Below are 21,777 nucleotides of genomic sequence, written 5' to 3'. Positions count from 1 at the left end.
GGGGCGTTCTGTAGTCAACCCACCTGAAGTCACGGAACTGTTTGTTAATTAAGCGTATGTTGGGGCTTAAGGGGTCCAATAATTGCACTCCTGTGTTATCCACCAGCCAACTGGGAGATGAGATGGGAGTGGGCAGGAGGAGACAGATGTCACCTTTATTACTGATAAAGCCACGTTCTCCACGAAATTTAGGGGTGCAGGAAAATGGGCGTGTTCCTCCTGTATCTGGAACTGGTCAGACTGGCCCAGGGGGCTCTGGGCCTGAGAGGACCTGCCCAAGTCTTCAGGACACTGGGGAAGCTGGGCACCCCAGGGAAGAAGAGGGGTTCACATGCCCAGCTCGCCCCCCAGACTTTCCCGAAGCCACGCCACGCGTGTGAGGAGGACGAGCCGGGCCACACGGTCAGGAGCGTTACGGGGAGAGCCCTCCTCGTGGGGACCGGAGCAGTGGGAGGAATGGCCTCTTCCTCCCACTTTCCCCAGGTCACAGGGTAGAGCAGAAGGGTACTCCCCAAGAGCTTGTAAATGGGACAATGAGGAACTATGGAAGATGATTAGAAGGGAGATTTGTGAAGTCACCTTAATAGTTACCGTTCGTTGAGCACTTCACATGTGCTATCCGTGTTTCTCAGAGCGTGCCTGATGTAATCCCTGAATCCTCACAGCATCTGGCAGGGTAGGCTTGATGATTGCCCCCATTTTACGGATGTGGACACTGAGGCACAGAGTGGGTAGGCAACCCGACCAAGCTCACGGAGCTGGCGTCAGAGCAGGCACCTGGCAGTGTGGCTGGGCTCCCGGAATCTGGTTTCAGGTGTTTCTGGGATGTCAGCCCGTCTGCAGGTCTGCAGCTGTGTCTGTCCATCAGTCAGCGCTCTGCCAGCCTAGAAAGACTGAGAGTTACGCAAGTGTTGACTGTGGTGTCCGTGGGAGTCACCGTGGCCAGCCTCGATTGTTCGTCCAGGCGGCGAGTCCGTCCCCCTAACAGATATTTGGTCTCGGTGAATCTAAGAAAACCCGTCCTGCTCTGCTTCTGCCCGTGATCGGGCCGTTGAGGGGCAGTGTGCTCTTGCCCTGTGATATTTGCACTGTGATATTTGGTCTGATCGGTAACTTTTTTGTCTTCTGTTACACTAACAAGTTCAACCTCCACTCTTCTTATGTTAGTCTCTTAGGAGTTCGGTTAATGTGAAATCAGTCCATTGGAGCCTCATGATGCTGATAATCAAATCTCAGAGCCCATCAGGGTACTTGCAGCCGTGGAGACCGGGCTGCAGGACACCCTTTCGCTCACTGTGCGATATCCTCAGACAGCACCCACTATTCCTGTGTCCCCCCACCCTTCCGAACAGGCCAGATAACAGACAGCAAAGTACTTGGGCTGCTCCTCCCAGTGAGAACACTAGTAAGTGGCTGGAGGTGAGCTAATAAAAGGAAAGGCTCCCAGGAAGTCCAATTAGATGTTAAAGTCCATTTGGGAAAGAACTGTCTACTTTTTTTGTGGCTGAGCTTTTTCTTTGCTGTTTGAAGAAACTATCTGGGCCATGTGGCTTACAGACTCACACGGGATGAGATGAAGGGAATTTAAAAGGCAGACGAGGGTTGTTTTAGGCGGTCCCTCCAGGCCAGTGAGAAGTGATAGTCCTCGGCCTGTGTGAGACGTGAGACAAAGACTCTTACACACGGACGAAGGTAACTTTAAAAGCCCTGCAGTCGCAGTGCACTTAGTATGGGGCCCGGTTCATCACTACATGAGCCGAGAGGTCAAGTAATTGATGGTTGTGATAATGACTGTGCTGAGGCAGGAAGAAGTTTCAGTCTCATTCCCTATTTAACAGACATGGCACAATGTAATATACTCGAGCAGGTTTTCCAATGAAGGAGAAGTTCGTAGGGTCATCTGGAAGCCCCCAGTGCCCCAAAGTGTCCCTGTAGGGGAGGTCTGTGTGTTCTTCACAGGGCACGTGTCTTGGGGGTGGGACGGTGGGGCATCCCTGGCTCCTCGGAGCTACGGTTTCATCATCAGCGGTGTGGGGCTAATCGTCCCTGTCCACTCTGTGGGGATGCTGTGAGAATCACACGGCCACACACAATGTTGTCAAGCACATGCTTGGTGTATAGCTGGTATGCAGTAGAAGCACCTGTGTTTTTTTTATGTTTGTTTTTATTTTTAAAATTTTATTATAGTCATGGCTTTCAAATCGCAGTGATTTTTTTTTGTCTTCATTTAACAGTAGAGATTGCAGTACACAAAATAGCTCTTAAATAGGATTGTGGGGCGTAGTCTCTGTATAAACAATTGAGTGAATATGCTGTTTCAATAAGACTAGCTTTTACTGGGACACACCTTTTTGAACTTGTCAACATATTTGCAAATGATCGTAGCTAATGATAAGCACAACTCTTAGATCAGTGTTTCTTCAGGTGACAGGGAATTCTGTACTCCAGAGAAGGCTAGTTGGATCTCATTAGTATCTGGGTAGTTTAGCAGATGATCAAGGCTTTCAAAAGCTTCTTGATAATAGTGAAGTTAACTGTTTTGTATTGCACCTTCTAGAAGTTGGAAATCCGTAGCTGGTGAAGCGTGCAGCGATTCAGTGAACGAGTGTGAGATTTCAGGAGGGTAGAGCTAAGTTCCATATAACCTTCCAATAACTTTCCCCTCCATTCCAAGCTGTGGGCATATATTTGCACACAAAAAAATTACTGTTCCTTTGTCGTTTGGCTTATTTGTGGGAATAAGAAATTCTCCTTGGTTAAGGCGAGTAGGGCAGTATGCACTTGGAAGGTGGGAGGGCAGGAGGCAAGAGGCACTTTACAGTTTGTGCAGGGTGTGGGTGATGGCAGCTTTTTTTTTTTCCTTCCAAAGCAAAAAGGCACCAAACTTGTGACATACTGTTATTCAGAATTGCTCTTCTGATCAGAGAGACGTGCCTCAGAGTTTTCAAGGCAATGTGAAGCATGAAATGTGATTAGTAGTTGTCTTTAAAAATAGTTTTGTTTTCCAAATAAAAGACCATACTCTGTTCTTTCTTCCAGGGGCACAAGAAGTTCTCATTGATCCAGGTACATGATCTATGTGCTTAGTTTCTTTTGGTTCTTTAAGTGCTTGTTTCATGGTGGTGTGAGTGAATGGTTAAAATTTCTGGATTATGATCTTTGGAACATTCTGATTTAAGTAACTTTAAATCAGAACTGTTAAATACTTGATTATTGTGTGGTCTTTGTTTGATGGGGCACCCTGCTGATTTATGTTGTCTGTTGAAGAGGTATATTCTTTGTCTCGCATGGTTACGTGAATGATTTGCAATGATTTAAAATTCTTTGAATGCATCGAGCATGCTTATCCAGTTAATTGTGAATTTATGCATAGTAATGACTTTACTTTGATTTTGTGGTTTATGCTCTCTCAACATGAATTTAAATTCTTTACTGCATTCTGTATATGTGTTCTTAACAGAGAAAGAAATTTTGTGTTTTACAGAGGTGGGTTTTTCTTTCTTAACTTCTGTAATTAATGCAGCTAAATCTCTTTTATTGTAGTGCCCAATTATTTCATAATGAGCTCTATTATTTTCTGGGTTAATTAGAATCAATGACAAAAGATAAATAAAAAAATCAAAAAATTTCTTCCTTTGAGGAGTAGAAATCGGACAGTCATGCTAATAAATGTTTTGTGACCAGTGCGTTTATTTCAATCTCACAATGTGTCTCCGTTCTGAAATGAAATTGCTTCAGATTTGCAGATTTCTGTTTTCACATCTGTGTTGAATCCTTCCTCTAGAAGATGTTCCATGATAGTTTCTTTCTTCCTTTCTCTCTTTTTTCTTTCTTTCTCTTTTCTTTCTTTTCCTTCCTTCCTTCCTTCCTTCCTTCCTTCCTTCCTTCCTTCCTCTCTCTCTCTCTCTCTCTTTCTTTCTTTCTTTCATTTCCTTCTGTCCTCCCATCCTTCCATCCTTCTGTCTGTCCTTCTTTCCTTCTGTCCTTCCTTCCTTTCTTCCTTCTTCCCCTTAGGTTATTGAGATATAATTGACATACGATTGTGCTAATTTCCTGACAGGGTTTGTGGAAGGTGTAGAGAAAGGAAAACAAAGGACTTTGGTTTGTTTTCTGGAGACCTGGGTTGCGATGAGGAAATCATTTGGGGGTGGCTGAGGGACTGAATGACCCCCCCAGCCCCCCACTGAGAAGCTGAACAATTACATTGATGTCGGGTGTACTGATGTTTGTCAGTAGAAGTTGCTGAGCCCAACCTGGCTAGTTACGCCTGATGGAAGTACTGAATTTTAGTGTGTCAACCACGACTTGCAGGAGAAGTAGATACTTACACCAAGTAGAAGTAGCTTTGAGCTGTCAGAAAACCAGTCCTTTGTTGCGAGAAAAGAATACATCTTTTTTATTCCTGAAACTTTTCAAAATGAGGTTGAATGGGAATGAAATCGAGTTTAGAGTAATGGAGGTAGAAGGGGGGGGGCCTACGGGTTTTGTCACATGGGGACATGTGGGAATCCTGTGGTCGAGGTTGCAGCTGGCAGGGAAGGACACAGAAACCAGCATGGGGTGTCCCAGAGCATCTTCTGTAGCAGTCCCAACTTGATCTTTGTTCCTAGGGGAGGGCAAGTAGGACATTGAGGTGCTGCTCTCCCCCTATCTCCCAGCTCCTGCCACTCTGCTTCTGGCCTCTGCTCACGGGGCCTTTGGTGCCAGGGCCAACTTCCTCACTGAGGTCGGATCTTTCAGGCCTCAGTCTTGAGGGGGTTCAGAGCAAGTTTCCCCCGACTGTGCCTGCTTGGCATGTGGCCTGTTTGGAGTTGAAGGCAATTGCAACTCTGTGGGATCAAGAGAAACTTTAGTTCCTCTCTTAGCTACCTAGAAGAATCTCAGTTTGGTATCTTTTCCAGAATAAGAGTTATTACCAATGATAAATTTTATGTACATAACCCGTGTGGAATGCAAACTGGTGCAGCCACACTGGAGAACAGTGTGGAGGTTCCTCAAAAAACTAAAAATAGAATTACCCTATGGCCCAGCACTTGCACTATTAGGTATTTACCCAAAGGATACAAAAATACAGATTCGAAGGGGTACCTGCACCCCAGTGTTTGTAGCAGCACTATCAACCATAGCCAGACTATAGAGAGAGCCCAAATGTCCATTGACTGATGAATGGGTAAAGAAGAGATGTATGTTTACAGTGGAATATTACTCAGCCATCAAAACGTATGAAATCTTGCCATTTGCAATGACATGGATGGAGCTAGAGTGTATTACGCTAGGCAAAATAAGTCCATCAGAGAAAGACAAACACCATATTATTTCAGTCGTATGTGGAATTGATTTTTTTATTTTTTATTTTTTTAAAAATATAATTTATTGTCAAATTGGTTTCCACACAACACCCAGTGCTCATCCCAACAAATGCCCTCCTCCATGCCCATCACCCACTTTCCTCTCTCCGCCGGGCCCCCCCCCCCCATCAACCCTCAGTTTGTTCTCACCTTAAGAGTCTCTTATGGTTTGCCTCCCTCCCTCTCTGTAACTTTCTTTTTTTCCCCCTTCCCCTCCCTTATGGTCTTCTGTTAAGTTCCTCAAGATCCACCATATGTGGAACTGAAGAAACAAAACAGATGAACATATGGGAAACGGGGAGAGGAGAAGAGAGGGAAACAAACCACAAGAGACTCTCAATGATAGAGAACAAACCGAAGGTTGATGGAGGCAGGAGGGTGGGCGATGGGCTAGATGGGTGATGGGGATCAAGGAGGGTCCTTGTGGTGATGGGCACTGGGTATTGCATGTAAGTGATGAATCACTGAATTCTACTCCAGAGGCCAATATTGCACTGTATGTTAACTAACTAAAAATTAAATTAGAAAAAAAAAAGGAAAGAAAAATAACCCATCTGTATGGCAGGGCATATATCCAATTACCAAACATGTGCTTTTCTTCTTATTGCCCTGTGAATTGTGCTGTTTCCCTTTAAAGCCCAGGCCTTTCCCATTCCTTAGCTCAGGATGGCGTAGGTTCATCATTTTACCTTTCTGTCTCTGTAGCTCATGAACATGGGGTTCCTGAATGCACGAAACTAAATTTCGTTTTCTGTTAATTTGTGTCATATCAGGGGAATCTGGGTGGCTCAGTCAGTTGAGTGTCCAACTTCAGCTCGGGTCATAATCTCATGGTTTGTGAATTCGAGCCCCACATCAGGCTTGCTGCTGTCAGTATGGAGCCTGCTTTGGATTCTCTGTCCCCCCGCCCTCTCTCTGTCCCTCCCTTGCTCATGCTCTCTCGCTCAAAAATAAATAAACCTTTAAACAATTTTTGTCTCGTGTCAATTTAATTCTTAGACCATCCAGAGGAACCTTTGAAGGGTAGAGGAAAATTTTTCCTCTGCAACAATTTCTTTCCTGCTACTTAAACCCTGGCAAATGTGTTGGTAGGGAATCACTTCATCACTCCTTGGAGCAATGTAGTATGATTCTTCTTTGTCTCTAAATCTGAACAGCGGATGTTCTCTCTGGGGTCACAGAATTGTTCAGCTCCCCAGAAAAGCCTTCCACATGAAGTCATGACAAAATTGGATCACTTCCATTTTATTTTTGAAATTGAATTGGATATACCATTCAAAGCAAACTTTCAGATTTTTTTTTTTTTTTTATACCTGCTTTTCCTACAACTATCTTGAGGGCCAGAAGGAAGAGTTTGACAGCGTTTGGGTGCTTGGTCTGGTATTTGTTTTAAGAACCAAGCTTCTCCTCAAGTGGCGCTGGGAGAACTGGACAGTGACATGCAGAAGAATGAACCTGGACCACTTTCTTACACAAGACACAAAAATAAACTCAAAATGGATGAAAGACCTAAATGTGAGACAGGAAGCCATCAAAATTCTAGAAGAGAAAACAGGCAGCAACCTCTTTGACCTTAGCCGCAGCAACTTCTTAGTCAACACGTCTCCAGAGTCAAGGGAAACAAAAGCAAAAATGAACTATTGGGACCTCACCAAAATAAAAAGCTTCTGCACAGCAAAGGAAACAATCAGCAAAACTAAAAGGCAACCAACAGAATGGGAGAAGATATTTGCAAATGACATATCAGATAAAGCGTTAGTATCCAAAATCTATAAAGAACTTATCAAACTCAACACCCAAAAAACAAATAATCCAGTGAAGAAATGGGCAAAAGACATGAATAGACACTTCTCCAAAGAAGACATCCAGATGGCCAGCTGACACATGAAAAAATGCTTAACATCACTCATCATCAGGGAAGTACAAATCAAAACCACAATGAGATATCACCTTCCGCCTGTCAGAATGGCTAACATTAACAACTCAGGCAACAACAGATGGTGGCGAGGATGCGGAGAAAGGGGATCTCTTTTGCATTATTGGTGGGAATGCAAGCTGGTGCAGCCACTCTGGAAAACAGTCTGGAGGTTCCTCGAAAAACTAAGAATAGAACTACCCTATGACCCAGCAATTGCACTACTAGGTATTTATCCACAGGATACAAAAATGCTGATTCGAAGGGGCATATGCACCCCAGTGTTTATAGCAGCACTATCGACAATAGCCAAAGTATGGAAAGAGCCCAAATGTCCATCGACTGACGACTGGATGAAGCAGATGTGGTATATATACCACAGAGTACTGCTCGGCCATCAAAAAGAATGAAATCTTGCCATTTGCAACAGTGTGGATGGAACTAGAGTGTATTATGCTAAGCAAAATGAGTCAGAGAAAGACAAATATCATATGATTTCACTGAAATGTGGAATTTATGAAACAAAACATCAACATGGGGGAGGGAAGCAAAAATAAGATAACAGAGAGGGGGACAAACTATAAGAGACTTTTAAATGCAGGGAACAAACTGAGGCTTGCTGGAGGGGAGGTGTGGAGATAGGCTGAGTGCATGATGGGCATTAAGGAGGGCACTTGTTGGGATGAGCACTGGGCGTCAAATGTAAGTGATGAATCACTAAATTCTGTTCTTGAAATCATTATTACACTGTATGTTAACTAACTTGGACTAAAAAAAAATTAAAAAAAAAAGAAAAAGAACCAAGTTTCTCCTTTAGTCATTTCTAGCAGCTAGGCTTTTGAGCCCTTGATCTGCATTTGAAACAGAATGCTTCCTGGTGTCAAACTGGTTTTTTTTTTTTTTTTTTTTTGTCACTTCTGAACATGTCATGTCCATTCAGCAACTGTTTCAACTGTTGGCCAATTTCAGCTAATTCAAATTTGCTTTCCTGTTTTCACATTGAAGGGATTTTCTCCTGCCTATAATAAAAATAAGCAAGAGGCACCCGAGTGGCTCAGTTGGTCATAATCTCATGGCTCGTGAGTTCGAGCCCCACGCTGGGCTCTGCGCTGACAGGTTGGAGCCTGCTTGGGATTCTCTCTCTCTCCCCCCCCCTCTCTCCCCCTCCCTCCCTCTCTCCCTCTCCCCTTTCTCTGCCCCTTCCCCACTGGCACTGTCTCTGTCTCTCTCTCTCAAAATAAACTTAAAAATAAATAAGAAATTTGTGCTTACAGTGAAGGCACCGTTCTAAGGTGCTGTTTTTTTTTCTTAAACAGCTTTAATACAATTTACCCTTTTAAAATATACAATTCCGTGGTTTTTACTGTATTCCCAGAGCTGTGCACACATCACCACATCAATCTTAGGACATTTTACTGCCCTAGCTAGAAGTCCTGTGCTCCTTAGAAGTCACTCTTCACTGCCTCGTCCTCCACACCCCCAATCCCGGACGCTCACTCACCTGCCTCTATGTATTTGTCTCTTCTGGACATTTTAGGAAAATGGAATCAGACAACATGTGGTCTCTCGTGACTGACTGCTTTCACTTAACGTAATGTCTTCAAGGTTCATCCATGTTGTAGCATGAATCAGTACTTTTTTCATTGCTAATAATATTATTCTGTGTGAATAGACCACTGTTTGTTGACCCATTCATCAGTTGATGGACATTTGGGTTGTTTCTCCTTTTTGCCTGTTGTCAGTAATGGTGCTGTGGACGTTCACGTACAAGTTTTGTGGGTGAATGTTTTCAGTTCTCTTATCTGTAAGCCTAGGAAATGGAATTGCTGGATCATGTGGTGACTCAGTATTTAACTTTTTGAAGAACTGCGAGATCGTTTTCCAAAGTGGTTGTACCATTTTGTATTCTCATCGGCAGCATAGGAGAGTTCCGATTTCACTACGTCCTCACCAGTGCTTGTTACTATCCTGATTATTGTCATTGCAGTGAGCAAGAAGTGGTATCTCATTGTCCTGGAGATTTGCATTTCCCGTATAGCTAACTATGCTCAGCATCTTTTCATTGTGCTTCTTGGCCATTTGTATATTTTCTTTGGAAAAATATCTGTCCAGATCCTTTATCAAACATTTTTTACTTGAGTTACTTGTCTTTCTCTTATTGAGTTGTAACAGATCTTTTTATATTCTGAATACAGCTTCCTTATCAGATACATGATTTAAAAATTTTTTCTCCTCTTCTGTGTGTTGTTGTTTTCACTTTCTTGATGGTGCCCTTTGAAGCAGAGACATTATAAATTTTGATGAAGTCCAGTGTGTCTGTGTTTTCTCTGTTGCTTGTGCTTTTCGGTCATATCTAAGATATAAGGTGCCGTATATAAACTTTACATATAAAGCAACCTAATCCTTACAAAGATTTTAGGAGATAGTTACTGTTGTGATGCCTCGCTTATAGATGAGGAAATCGAGATGCAGAAAAGTGCATTGACCTGCTCAAGGTCACAGCTAGTAAGTGGTGATGTGGCAGTTCAAACCCATGAGTTTGTCTCTAGTATCTGGCCTCTTAACCACCATACTCTGTTCCTTTCATTTATTAAATCATTTATTAAAAACTCTTTGCCTATTTGATTTCTTACTTTTTTTTTTTTTTTTTTCTCATTGGGACCTCATCTCTTCATTCACCTTGCAGAGTTTAGTGTAGGTTTATTTAGGTTTAATGCAGGTGGAAGCATTGCTATGAATGAATTTCTGCATTACTCAGCTTCCAGTGATGATTGTTGCTAATTGACCTAAGAAAGTTGTGCTTCAGGCTTTTCTAGTCATGACACTAAAAGGAGAGTCATGACTACAGAGCATTCAGAGAAAACATTGGGTTGATTTCATTTTGCTAACCAATGAAACAAACCCCCGGTGTTGAAATAGATTATAAGTCTCCCAGAATAGGGTCACTCTCTTCCTTATATTCATTTTGTTTGCTTATAGTGTTTAGACAGTGCCTTTTGTCCAGCAGATTAGTTAGAACACTGTGACCATGATCACTGTCCATAGTAACAGAATTAAAAAAAAAATTTTTTTTTTAACGTTTATTTATTATTGAGAGACAGAGAGAGGCAGAGCATGAGCCTGGGAGGGGCCGAGAGAGGGGGAGACACAGAATGTGAAGCAGGCTCTAGGCTCCCAGCTGTCAGCACAGAGCCTGACGCGGGGCTCGAACCCACAAACCGCGAGATCATGACCTGAGCCGAAGCTGGACGCTCAACCGACTGAGCCACCCAGGCACCCCCGTAGTACCAGAATTTTGACAACAGTATCTGTTGTTTGTTTCACAAGGGAAAAGATAACGTACAAATACTTCTCAGATCTATTTGAAAAGCCTGGAACTTTGAGAAGAATTCCACGAGCCATACAAAGCTGTTTTCACTAATTTTAGATCTATCTAAGACATTTTATGGTTACATAGCAGAGTAAATTTCATGAACTAGACTTGACAAGGGAAGTGTAATATTGATTATTTGTTTTATTTTTATTTTATTTATTTTTTTCAACGTTTATTTATTTTTGGGACAGAGAGAGACAGAGCATGAACGGGGGAGGGGCAGAGAGAGAGGGAGACACAGAATCGGAAACAGGCTCCAGGCTCTGAGCCATCAGCCCAGAGCCTGACGCGGGGCTCGAACTCAGGGACTGCGAGATCGTGACCTGGCTGAAGTCGGACGCTTAACCGACTGCGCCACCCAGGCGCCCCTGATTATTTGTTTTAATTAAAATATTCTGCCTTGGTTAAACTAATTAGTGCCGTGAGTAAACAAATATAAGCTTGCATTTGTATGTGGTGTGAGGATAGACTTCCCCTCTATTTCAATCTGCTTTTCAGAGCATTTTTGTAGCTTTTCAACAATGTTCTAACTTTAGAATTCTATTTTAAAAAATCATCACTTTGTCTAGTGCAGTTTGTACTGGGTTTAACCTGTCTTATGCTCAGAATTCTACCCTCTCCTGGATAAAGATTTTCCTCTCATTATACTGAGTTAGTGTCAGAGTTACAGGAATTGTGATTTCTAGGCCTTTCCTCTCCATGTACCTGAAGTTGGTGTGTCAAATATGATTTTCCTTCATTTCTTGAATTTTTATTATTCAATTATAATTTTTGAAAATGGGTATTTCAATATTTTATAGATTTCCGTAGAAACTGCATGTGTTTGCGCTTTTAAATTTTCCATTTATAAACAAATGTACTCATTTCTTGTTTTTTCACTAGCTATTTGTTTACTTCTTTATAATTTTTTTCAAGTTTATTTTGAGAGAGAGAGAGAGAGAGAGAGAGAGAGAGAGAGAGAGAGAGAGAGCACGCACACGCATACCTGCGTGGTAGAGGGGCAGAGAGAGAGGGTGACAGAGGATCCAAAGTGGGCTCTGTGCTGACAGCAGAAAGCCTGATGCCTGACTTGAACTCATGAACCACGAGATCATGGCCTGAGAGGAAGTGGGATCCTTAACCACTCAGGTGCCCCTACTGCTTTATAATAATTAATGCAATTTTAGGTGTGCATGCTTTTAAAAGTACCTTATATTTCCTTGTTGTAAAAGTCATGTTCATTGTACAGAATTTAGAAAATAAAGGTAAACAAAATAAATTTAAAAATTAGTGGTAACTTTCCCTCCTAGGGATAAGTTGTAATTGGTTTTGAAACTGGGGAATGTAAGTCCTCCAACTGTGTTCATATTTTTCAAATTTGTCTTGGCTGTTATGGGTCCCTTGAATTTCCCCATGAATTTTAGGATTCAGCTAGTCAATTTCTACAAAGAATCCAGCTGGGATTTAAAAAAAAATTTTTTTTTAATTTTTATTTTAGAAAGAGGGAGAGATAATGCAGGGAAGGAGCAGAGGGAGAGAGACAACCCCAAGCAGGCTCCACATTCAGTGCAGAGCCTGACATGGGGCTTGATCCCATGACCCTGGGATCATGACCTGAGCCGAAATCAACAGTTGGATGCTCAACCAGCTAAGCCACGCCAAGCGCCCCTTGTATTTTCCAAATTTGTCTTGGCTGTTATGGGTCTCTTGAATTTCCCTATGAATTTTAGGATTCAGATAGTTAATTTCTGCAAAGAATCCAGCTGGCATATTGGTAGAAATTACATTGAATTTCTGGATCAATTTGGGGAGTATTGCCGTCTTAAGAATATTAAGTCTTGGGGTGCCTGGGTGGCTCAGTTTGTTGAGTGTCTGACTTTGGCTCAGGTCATGATCTTACGGTTTGTGAGTTTGAGCCCTGTATGGGGCTTGCTTTAGATCCCCTGTCCCGCTTTCTCTCTGCCCCTCGCCCAGGCATGCTCTCTCTCTCAAAAATAAATAAACAATAAAAACATAGTTAAGAGAAAGAATATTGTCTTGTGATCCGTGAACAAGGGTTGTCTTTCCATTTATTTAGGTCTTCTTTAATTCTTGTCAACAGTATTTTGAGTTTCCAGAGTATCATTTTATGCTTCTTTGGGGGTTAAATTTATTCCTAAATATTTTATTCTTTTTGAAATGATTGTGAGTGGAAAGGTTTTCTAAATTGCATTTTCAGATTGTTTATTGCAAGTGTGTAGAATGTGTGGAAATAACAATTAACTTTTATGTATTGCTCTTAAATTCTGCAGCCTTGCTGAACTCATTTATTAGATGTAATAGTTTTTTTTAGTGGATTTTTAAGGATGTTCTATATGCAAGATCATGTCACCTGAAAATAGGATTTTTTCCTTTTCAATTTGGATGCCTTTTATTTAATTTTCTAGTCTAATTGTCATGGCTGTAACTTCTAGTACCTTGTTGAGTAAAAGTGGTGAGAGAGGACATCCTTAGCTTATTCCTGATCTTAGAGTGGAAGCATTTAGTTTTGTACATTAAGTATAATATTAGCTATAGATTTTTCACAGATGTTCTTTATTTATTCCCTTCTATTCCCAGTTTGTTGAGTGTTTTTATCACGAAAGAATGTTGAATTTTGTCAAATGCTTTTTCTGCATCTTTTGAGTTGATCATGGTTTTGTCCTTCATTCTGCTGATAGCGTGTATTATATTAATTGATTTTTGTGTGTTAAACAAGTCTTGAGATAAATACCACATGGTCTTATTGTAGAATCATCTTAAATGTTGCTGGATTCAGTTTGCTATTATTTTCTTGATGAGTTTTGCATCTGTATTCATGAGATATTGGCCTGTAGCTTTGACGTCTTTCTGATTTTGGTGTCAGGCCCATAGAATGGCTCATATTCTTTCCTGTTATATTTTTTGTGAAGAATTAGTCTTAGTTCTTTAAACATTTGGTGGAATTCACTAGTGAAGCCATTGGTGTCTGGGCTTTTTTTTTTTTTTTTTCTTTGAGAAACTTTGCTGGTTTAATCTCTTTATTTGTTATGGGTCTATTTAGTTTTTCTGTTTGTTCTTCAGTTTGTTTTGGTATCTTGTACCTTTCTAGGAGTTTTCTCATTTCATCTAGGGTATATAATTTATTGGCATGCAGTGATTCATAATATCCCCTTATAATCCTTTTTATTTTTTATTTATTTAAAAAATTTTAGGTTTATCTATTTTGAGAGAGAGAGAGAGAGAGAGAGAGTGAACAGGAGGGGGCAGACAGAGAGAGAGAGAGAGAGAGAGAGAGAGAGAAAATCTTAAGCAGACTCTACACCATTAGCATGAAGCCTGATATGGGATTCGAACTCTTGAACCATGAGATTATGACCTGAACTGAAACCAAGAGTCTGATGCTTAACTGACTGAGCCACCCAGGTGCCCCATAATAATCCTTTTTTAAAATTAATTGATTTTAATTAATTAAATAATATTTAATTAATTTTTAAACTTTCTTTTATTTTTCTTTTTTAATTTATTTTTTAATGTTTATTTCTCAGAGAGAGAGAGGGAGGAAGGGAGGGAGAGAGAGACAGAGCATGAGCGGGGGAGGGGCAGAGAGAGAGAGACAGAATGCGAAGCAGGCTCCAGGCTCTGAGCCTTCAGCACAGAGCCCGACACAGGACTCAAACTCACAAACTGTGAGATCATGACCTGAGCTGAGGTTGGTGCTCAACCGACTGAGCCACCCAGGCGCCCTTCCTTTTTATTTTTTAATGTTGGTAGTACTGTCCATTCTTTTAGCCCTGATTTTATTTTAATTTGTAATTTTTTAAAATTTTGTTATTTATTTATTTGTTTACCTACTTTATGTAAGTAATCGTTACATCCAACGTGGGGCTTGAACTCACAACCCTGAGATAAAGAATCCCATGCTCTTCTGACTGTGCCAGCCAGACATCCCCTTTCATCCCTGATTTTAGTAATTTGACTCTTCTGTCCTTTTTTGGGGGGCATTTTGTCAATTTTATTGATCTTTTTTAAGGAACCAACTTTTAGTTTTGTAGATTTTTCTCTATTTTTAAAATGATCTATTTCAATTACTTCTATTTTATAAAGACAAAAATCTTTATTATTTTCTTCTTTTGCCTTGATTTTAGTTTGTTGTTATTCTAGTTTCTTAGGTTGTTGACTTGAGGTCTTCTTTCTTTATTTCATTTTTTTTTTTTTTGAGTAGGTATTTATAGCTATAAATTTCCCTCTAAGCACTGTTTTTGCTGCATCCCGCTTTTGGTATATTGTATGGTATATATATGGTATATATATGAAGATTTTCATTCAGTTCAAAGTATTTTCTAATCTCTCTTGTGATTTCTTCTTTGACACATTGGCTATTTAGGTGTGTGCCATTTAATTTGCAAATGTTTGTGAATTCCCTAAATTTCCTTCCATTTTTGATCTCTGATATAAGTCTGTTGTAGTCAGAGATCATACTTTGTGTGATTTCAGTTCATTTCAACTTGTTGAGATATGTTTTATGGTCTAGCACGTTGCCTCTCCTGGAGAATGTTCTGTGTACGCTTGAGGAGAATGTGTATTCCCCTCCCGTGCTCCCGTCGGGTGGGGCGCTCCATAGGTCTGCTGGTTCTACTTGCTAGTGACTTTTTCCGGTCTTATCTTATCTCTGCTCTGGGATTTTTACCATGCTTCCTCCAACTTCCTTCCGCTTGCTTAAGAATCACAACTCCTTCAGTATTTCTTCCTGAGTCAGTTTCTAACTCTCTTGATATATCACTGTTCTTATTCTGGGATTTCTACTTTTTCAGGGAAAAGAAATTAGATCCTCATGCTAGACTTGGTTCATTATGAAGGGTCTGGCAGTCGTCACAGTGTCACTTTTATCATGGGGCCCCTGCGGTGATGTTTTCATTGCAGTGCATCCCTTCCCAGCGCCAGCCAGGTGGCTGGCTTGTTGGAGGAACGTGGTGGATGTTATGAGTGGAAGAATCACTGTTCTGCTTGTGGCCTATGATCTTGGTCTGTGATGTGTCTTCTCCAACTTCATTTATATTCCTAAGTGTGTATGTTGTAGTGCTCTTGTGTTTACAAAAACACATCCTGTTTTTTTGTATTTTAAATTAAGATGTTTTTAGGTTTTATTTACGTAGCTACGTATATGTGTGTGTGCACGTATGTATGTGTGTGTGGGTATGTATTTATTTAAAATTAAAAAAAAAATTTTTTTAATTTATTTTTGAGACAGAGAGAGACAGAGCATGAACGGGGGAGGGGCAGAGAGAGAGGGAGACACAGATTCGGAAGCAGGCTCCAGGCTCTGAGCTGTCGGCACAGAGCCTGACGCGGGGCTCAAACTCACAGACCGCGAGATCGTGACCTGAGCTGAAGTCGGATGCTTAACCGACTGAGCCACCCAGGCGCCCCTAAAAAAAAAATTTTTTTTTAAATGTTCATTTATTTTTGACAGAGAGAGAGAGAGCATGAGCAGGGGAGGGACAGAGAGAGAGAGGGAGACACAGAATCCGAAGCAGGCTTCAGGCTCTGAGCTGTCAGCACAGAGCCCAGTGCGGGGCTCGAACTCACAGACTGCGAGATCATGACCTGAGCCGAAGTCGGACACTCAACCGACTGAGCGACCCAGGCACCCCTAAAATTTCTTTTTAATGTTTATTATTTATTTTTGAGAGAGAGAGAGAGTGAGACAGAGCGCGAGTGGGGGAGGGGAAAAGAGAGGGAGACACAGATTCTGAAGCAGGCTCCAGGCTCCCGGCATCAGCACAGAGCCCAATGCGGGGCTTGAGCCCACGAGCCCTGAGATCATGACCTGAGCCAAAGTCGGATACTTAACTGAGCCACCCAGGTGCCCCCGTATGTATGTATTTATTTGTTTGAAAGTAATCTTGGGGTGCCTGGGTGGCCAGACCTCTATGCCCAGCATGGGGCTTGAACTCATGACCCTGAGAGCAAGAGTCCCCTCCCTGCTCTACTGACTGAGCCAACCAGGTACCCCCCACATCCTATTTTTTTAAATTTTTAAAATTTTTAAAATTTTTTTAATTTTTAAAAAATTTTTTTAATGTTTATTTATTTTTGTGACAGAGAGAGACAGAGCATGAATGGGGGAGGGGCAGAGAGAGAGGGAGACACAGAATCGGAAGCAGGCTCCAGGCTCTGAGCCATCAGCCCAGAGCCTGACGCGGGGCTCGAACTCACAAACCGTGAGATTGTCACCTGAGCTGAAGTTGGACGCTCATCCAACTGAGCCACCCAGGCGCCCCCCCCCCCACATCCTGTTTTTAATAGATTTGTTTTGTGATTGAATTTACCAGAATTATAATTATTTTAACTTCTGATTTTGAAATAACTTAAAACTTCCAAAAATTTCAAGTTTCAAGAACAGTGCGAAGAAATCTGACACTGTCTTCATCCAGATTTACCATTGTTACCACTTGTTTTATTATTTGAACTCTGCGTGCCTATATACAGCTTTTAGGGCCATTCAAGAGTAAGTTGCAGACCTGTTGCCCCTACCCTGAGTAAGGTAGTGCGTTGCCTAACGACAAGATCATTTACATACAAAAACATAGTGTGGTGATTAAAATCGGAAAATTGAAAACTGAGAGAATACTGTACTCAGTTTTCTGTACTAACCTGTTGTACTAACTGGTGCAGTTCAGCAGTTCTGTCTCTCGAGTCAGGATCCAGCTCAGGCTCACACATTGCATTTTGTTTTCCCGTCATTTAGTATCATTTAACCTGGTACAGTTTCTCAGCTTTTCTGTGTCCTTTGTGACAGTGATATTCTGAAGAGCATAGACCATTTATTTTATAGAATGTTCCTTAGTTTGGGTTCCTGAAGTTGCCTCATAATTATGATGTTATGCATTTTGCTAGGGTGAAGGATGCAGAATAAGGGGTGTTTTGTCTTCATTGCATTGTATCAGGGAACCCGTGAGGTGGGTTTGTCCCATTATTGGCGATAACTTTGTGGAGTTGGCTAGGTTTCTCCAGGGTAAAGTTACCTATTTTCCTTTTTGTGATTGATGAGTGATTTGTGGAAAAACACTTTGAGACTATGTAAATACCCTATTTCTCATCAAAGTTCTATATAGCGCCTAGCATTTACTAAAGATTTTTACCTGAGTTGTTGATGGTTGCCAAGCGTTGATGGTCTAACTTCATCATTACTTATCCACTTATTAGCATTCTAATGCAAGTAAGAGCTCCTCTGTCCTTCTCTCTCTTCCTTCCTTCCTTCCTTCCTTCCTTCCTTCCTTCCTTCCTCCCATTTGTCGATTCATCCACCCCTCCCACCACCCCTCCCTCCCATCTTTCCATCCATCTGTCCATCTGTCATTACTGTGGACTTGTGGATCTTTATTTTATTCAGTGAGTTCTAATCCATTGCTTTCATTCTTTATTATATGGTCCATTGGCTAGATTTGATCAATGGAAGCTCTTCAAGCTGGCCTTGGTATCCTTTATAAGTTCCCCATCATTTTTTGAGCACTTCTTTACTTTCTGGATGGAGATATTTATGTACATTTTATACTTTCCCTGACCCAGCTTTGAAATCAGACACTCCTCTCCAGTGTTCTAGTTCCTTTTGTTGGTGAATGGTATTTAGAAACCAAAACCTGGGCACTAAATAGGCTTATTGCTTCTACACCCTTTGAGAAGTTCATAGTGTCATCTAGAGTTCATACTCGGTGATCTCTAATTCCCACCCAAACAAACCCCAAGGAATCTTTCTAGTTTTTCCCTGTTTATATTCATATCTTCCTTCTCCAACAGTGGGAAATCTGGCTCCCACTATTTTCAGTGTGCACTCATTTTCTCAGTCCTACAGTATATAGAACGTCAGAATTACTAACCAGTATCACTACAAAAACAAACCTTTAAGTAAAATCTGAGAAGTGTTTGTGCTCTGTCTTCATACTGAGGATAAATGTGCAAGGTACTGTGATCAGAAGCTGATTGGGTTTGTTCTTTAATCTCCCTGTCAATGTAATTGTGTTATTACTTTGAAATACTGTTGGGCTCATTTGTTTCTGCTTGTATGCCATATAGGGTTTCCCTATCTTTACTGATTGATTTTTTGTTTTTGTTTTTTTTTTTTTTACTACTGTATAAAACATGAACATGGTTCTAAAAGTCAAAACCTTACAAAAAGTTATATCCAGAGAAGGGCCACTGCCTTTCTTATCCCTCCCACCTGATTCCCATCTACCCCATAGGTAACTAATCTCATCTGTTCCTAGTTTTTCATTCTTGTAGGGGTTATTTGTGTTTTGTGTGTGTGTGTTGTTGTTGTTAAAAAAAAAACAACCCAGATAGATGTTCTTATTTCTATTTCTTGTGCATATGACATACATTCTTTTATATTTGGCTTTTTTTGTTGTGTTTATCAACATATCTTGGAAATCGATTCCTATCAGGCTGTGGAGATCTTCCTCATCCATTTCCGCAGCTGTGACACACTGTGTGTGTGTGTGTGTGTGTGTGTGCGCGCGCGTGCGTGCGCGTGCACACACCTGTGCCATATTCTGTTCACGTCTCCTCTGCATGGACATTTGGTTTCCACCATTTTGTAATTACCGGTGCTGCTGCAGTGAGTAGCCTCATCCATATGTACTGCTGTGTTACTGGGCTTGTGTCTTCATCATAAATTCCTAGAAATGGAGTTCCTGGGTCAAAAGGTTAAAAAATATAGACACACTTAGTAGATTTTACCAAATTTCTCTCCACTGGGTCGCACCACTTTGCACTCACAGGAGCCGTGCAGGAGGGTGCCTTTTCTCCACGAGTTTGTCAGCCGAGCTCCTTGTTGACTTTTACGCTTTGCCAGCTCGCTAAGAGTGAGAAGCGATGCCTCTTACCACAGGTGATATCCAGCATCTTTTTAAATGGTGAGGGCCGTCTTTGTGTTTTTCTTTTATGAATCGTCTGCTCGTATCTTTGGCTCATTTTTTTCTTTTGGGCTTTTAGCTTTTTGTCTCTCAATTTTATGACCTCTTTATATATTAGCGCTCTTAGCCCTTTGTGATATATATTGCAGCTATTTTCTCTCAGACCGTCATTTATGTTTTGGCTTCATTTGTGGTATTTTTGCTGCATTGCCTCATAACCGAATTTGTCAGTGTTTTAAAACTGCGCTTGGATTTGCATCATATTTAGAGAGCTTTCCCTCTGTCCAGGTTTTAGAGGAATTCACCTATGTTGTTGAACTTCTTTTATGGTTTTCTGTTTTATATCTGGATCCCAGATCATTTGGCATTTACTCTTGTGTGTGGTGTGAGGTCTGTTTTCATCTTTTTCCAAATGGCCATCCAGGGGTCCGTCCCAGTACTACTGATGAAGAGGGTCCGTGTCTGCCCCGGTCTTTGACGTGCTGGGGGAGCTCACTATGCGCTCGCCCAGCGTAACATCCAGACCTACTGGCGGCACCGTCTTCCTTGCTGTCCCTCCGCCGACGGGGCGGAGTATCCACGTTGCGGGGCTTTCCTTTACAGCAGGACAGCGGCTGTAGGTGTGACCCAGCACCGCTGCCGGCATCTCCACCGCGCCAGTTGGCCCCTGCCTTTTCTGAACACCGGTGTTTCTCTTCTCTCTCACGGTTTTGTCTTTCTGTCCCCTGCCTCCTTTGTCTCTGCTTTATGCCCTCTTATTTCTGCTTTGCTTTCCTTTGTGTCTGTAGCCTTTCCGGCTTTGTGCCTTGTACGCAGTCTTGCACGCAAGCGGACTCCGTAACTCTCTCCCTGTCTCTTGGATGAATGGATGATGGTTGGATGGACACCTGAGAACCCGTGTGATTATGTTGTTTTCCCAACTTCTCTGCCCACTTTTCCTAACTGTTCTCTCTTTTCCTCCCCTCCAGCCTGGCTGTCAGCCTGGCTGTTTCATTGATTTTTCCCGTTTGTAGACTCTATAGCCTTGATGACTCCTGGTTCCACTGGTCCACGTTAACGTTATGTGCGGGCTGTTGACACTTTGTAGATGTCAAGAAAGATTGCATCTATCGCATACTAGTATTTTTAGAGCTTCTTATTCTTTTATTGAACAAAATTAACTCGCTGTGACCCACTAAGCTGTCTTGTGAGCTCTGCCCTTGTTAGTTTCTGACATATTGTGCTGTTCTGGGCTGTGGTGTGGGCGTGTACCCCCCCCCCCCCCCCGCCCCGTATTGGCGTTGAAGGTCATCATTGAACGAACCCTCATTTTCAGTGGTGCCATTTCTGTAAAAGATGGAGGGGCATTTCCTCCTTCTTCCTGGTTGGAGACGTCTTGATCATGTACTGTTCGGAAGAGAGGAGGTACCATATGAAGAGCAAAGGACCCGCTTCATTCTGGCCCCTCTTATCTTTCCCTCCCTTTCTTCAAGGGAGAAGAGTAGAATTTAAGGACGTAAAGATAAATTGTTAGAGCCTATTAAATAAATCAAGACTGCCTATTACTGATTAAATATTTTAGCCAGAAATAAGTGTATTATATATAGGAAAACATGCAAAGCACAATCGTACAGTGGTGGAAAATGTAGGCCCAAGTTCGGATCCTACCCTGGAGTCACTGGCTCTGTAATTTTGCACACTAGTAAGGATACTCGGCCTCTCCAGGACTTGTTTCATCACCCGCGGAAATGAGATACACTGGGAGTGCCTTCTTCCTAGAGTGGCTGGGGGTTGTGAGTGAGGACCTGCAAAGTCCTTGTTAGCACAGGTTCTGAGTCCTTCTCAGCGCAAAAGAACGTATCTCTGGCTGTGATGATGGTACAACCACTCTGTGTAAGTGCTCATTGCTCCAGAGGGGTGTCTTGTGGCTCGGAGGTGGAATTCTCAGTTCTGTAGCACTCAAGAATTGTGTCATTGGGCCTCAGTGATTGGAATCTGTTCTTTAAAAAATGTATATTTTAGGTTTTTTCGAGCATGCCCTTTTCTTTTATTATTTATAGTTCTACCCTCTCATCCCTTGCTGTGATTTTCACAAAATCCAGAGGAAACAAGATCCTAAGCCACCTGCCTCTTCCTGGTCCCCTGTGGTGGTTCTTTCTTCCCCAACGAGAGGAGGGTTTTGTGTAGGAAATTTTCTTTGTTTCCCTTTTCTTGGAGTCTTTCTGTCCGTTTGTCACCTGTCCATCTGTCTTTCTATCCACTTACTCTTCT

The 21,777-nt window shown here is 41.8% G+C and overlaps 1 protein-coding gene across 6 annotated transcripts in view; it reads left to right on the top strand.

Annotated features, from left to right (window-relative positions):
- The window catches only part of TRAPPC9 (trafficking protein particle complex subunit 9), a 578,288-nt gene that overhangs the window by 36,861 nt on the left and 519,650 nt on the right, over positions 1–21,777 (top strand). For 5 of the 6 annotated variants that reach the window (XM_040494495.1, XM_040494498.1, XM_040494499.1 and 2 more), the window contains one exon: positions 3,040–3,066. The exons of the other annotated variant lie outside the window; for it this stretch is intronic. In XM_040494495.1, the coding sequence (XP_040350429.1) occupies positions 3,040–3,066 (27 nt within the window). The remainder of the gene's footprint in view (positions 1–3,039; positions 3,067–21,777) is intronic. 6 annotated transcript variants of the gene reach the window in all.

The sequence above is a fragment of the Herpailurus yagouaroundi genome, unplaced genomic scaffold (assembly GCF_014898765.1).
Source record: "Herpailurus yagouaroundi ecotype Mexico unplaced genomic scaffold, PumYag 186, whole genome shotgun sequence".
NCBI classification, from domain to species: domain Eukaryota; kingdom Metazoa; phylum Chordata; class Mammalia; order Carnivora; family Felidae; genus Herpailurus; species Herpailurus yagouaroundi.
This window is presented reverse-complemented; position numbering and strand designations above follow the sequence as displayed.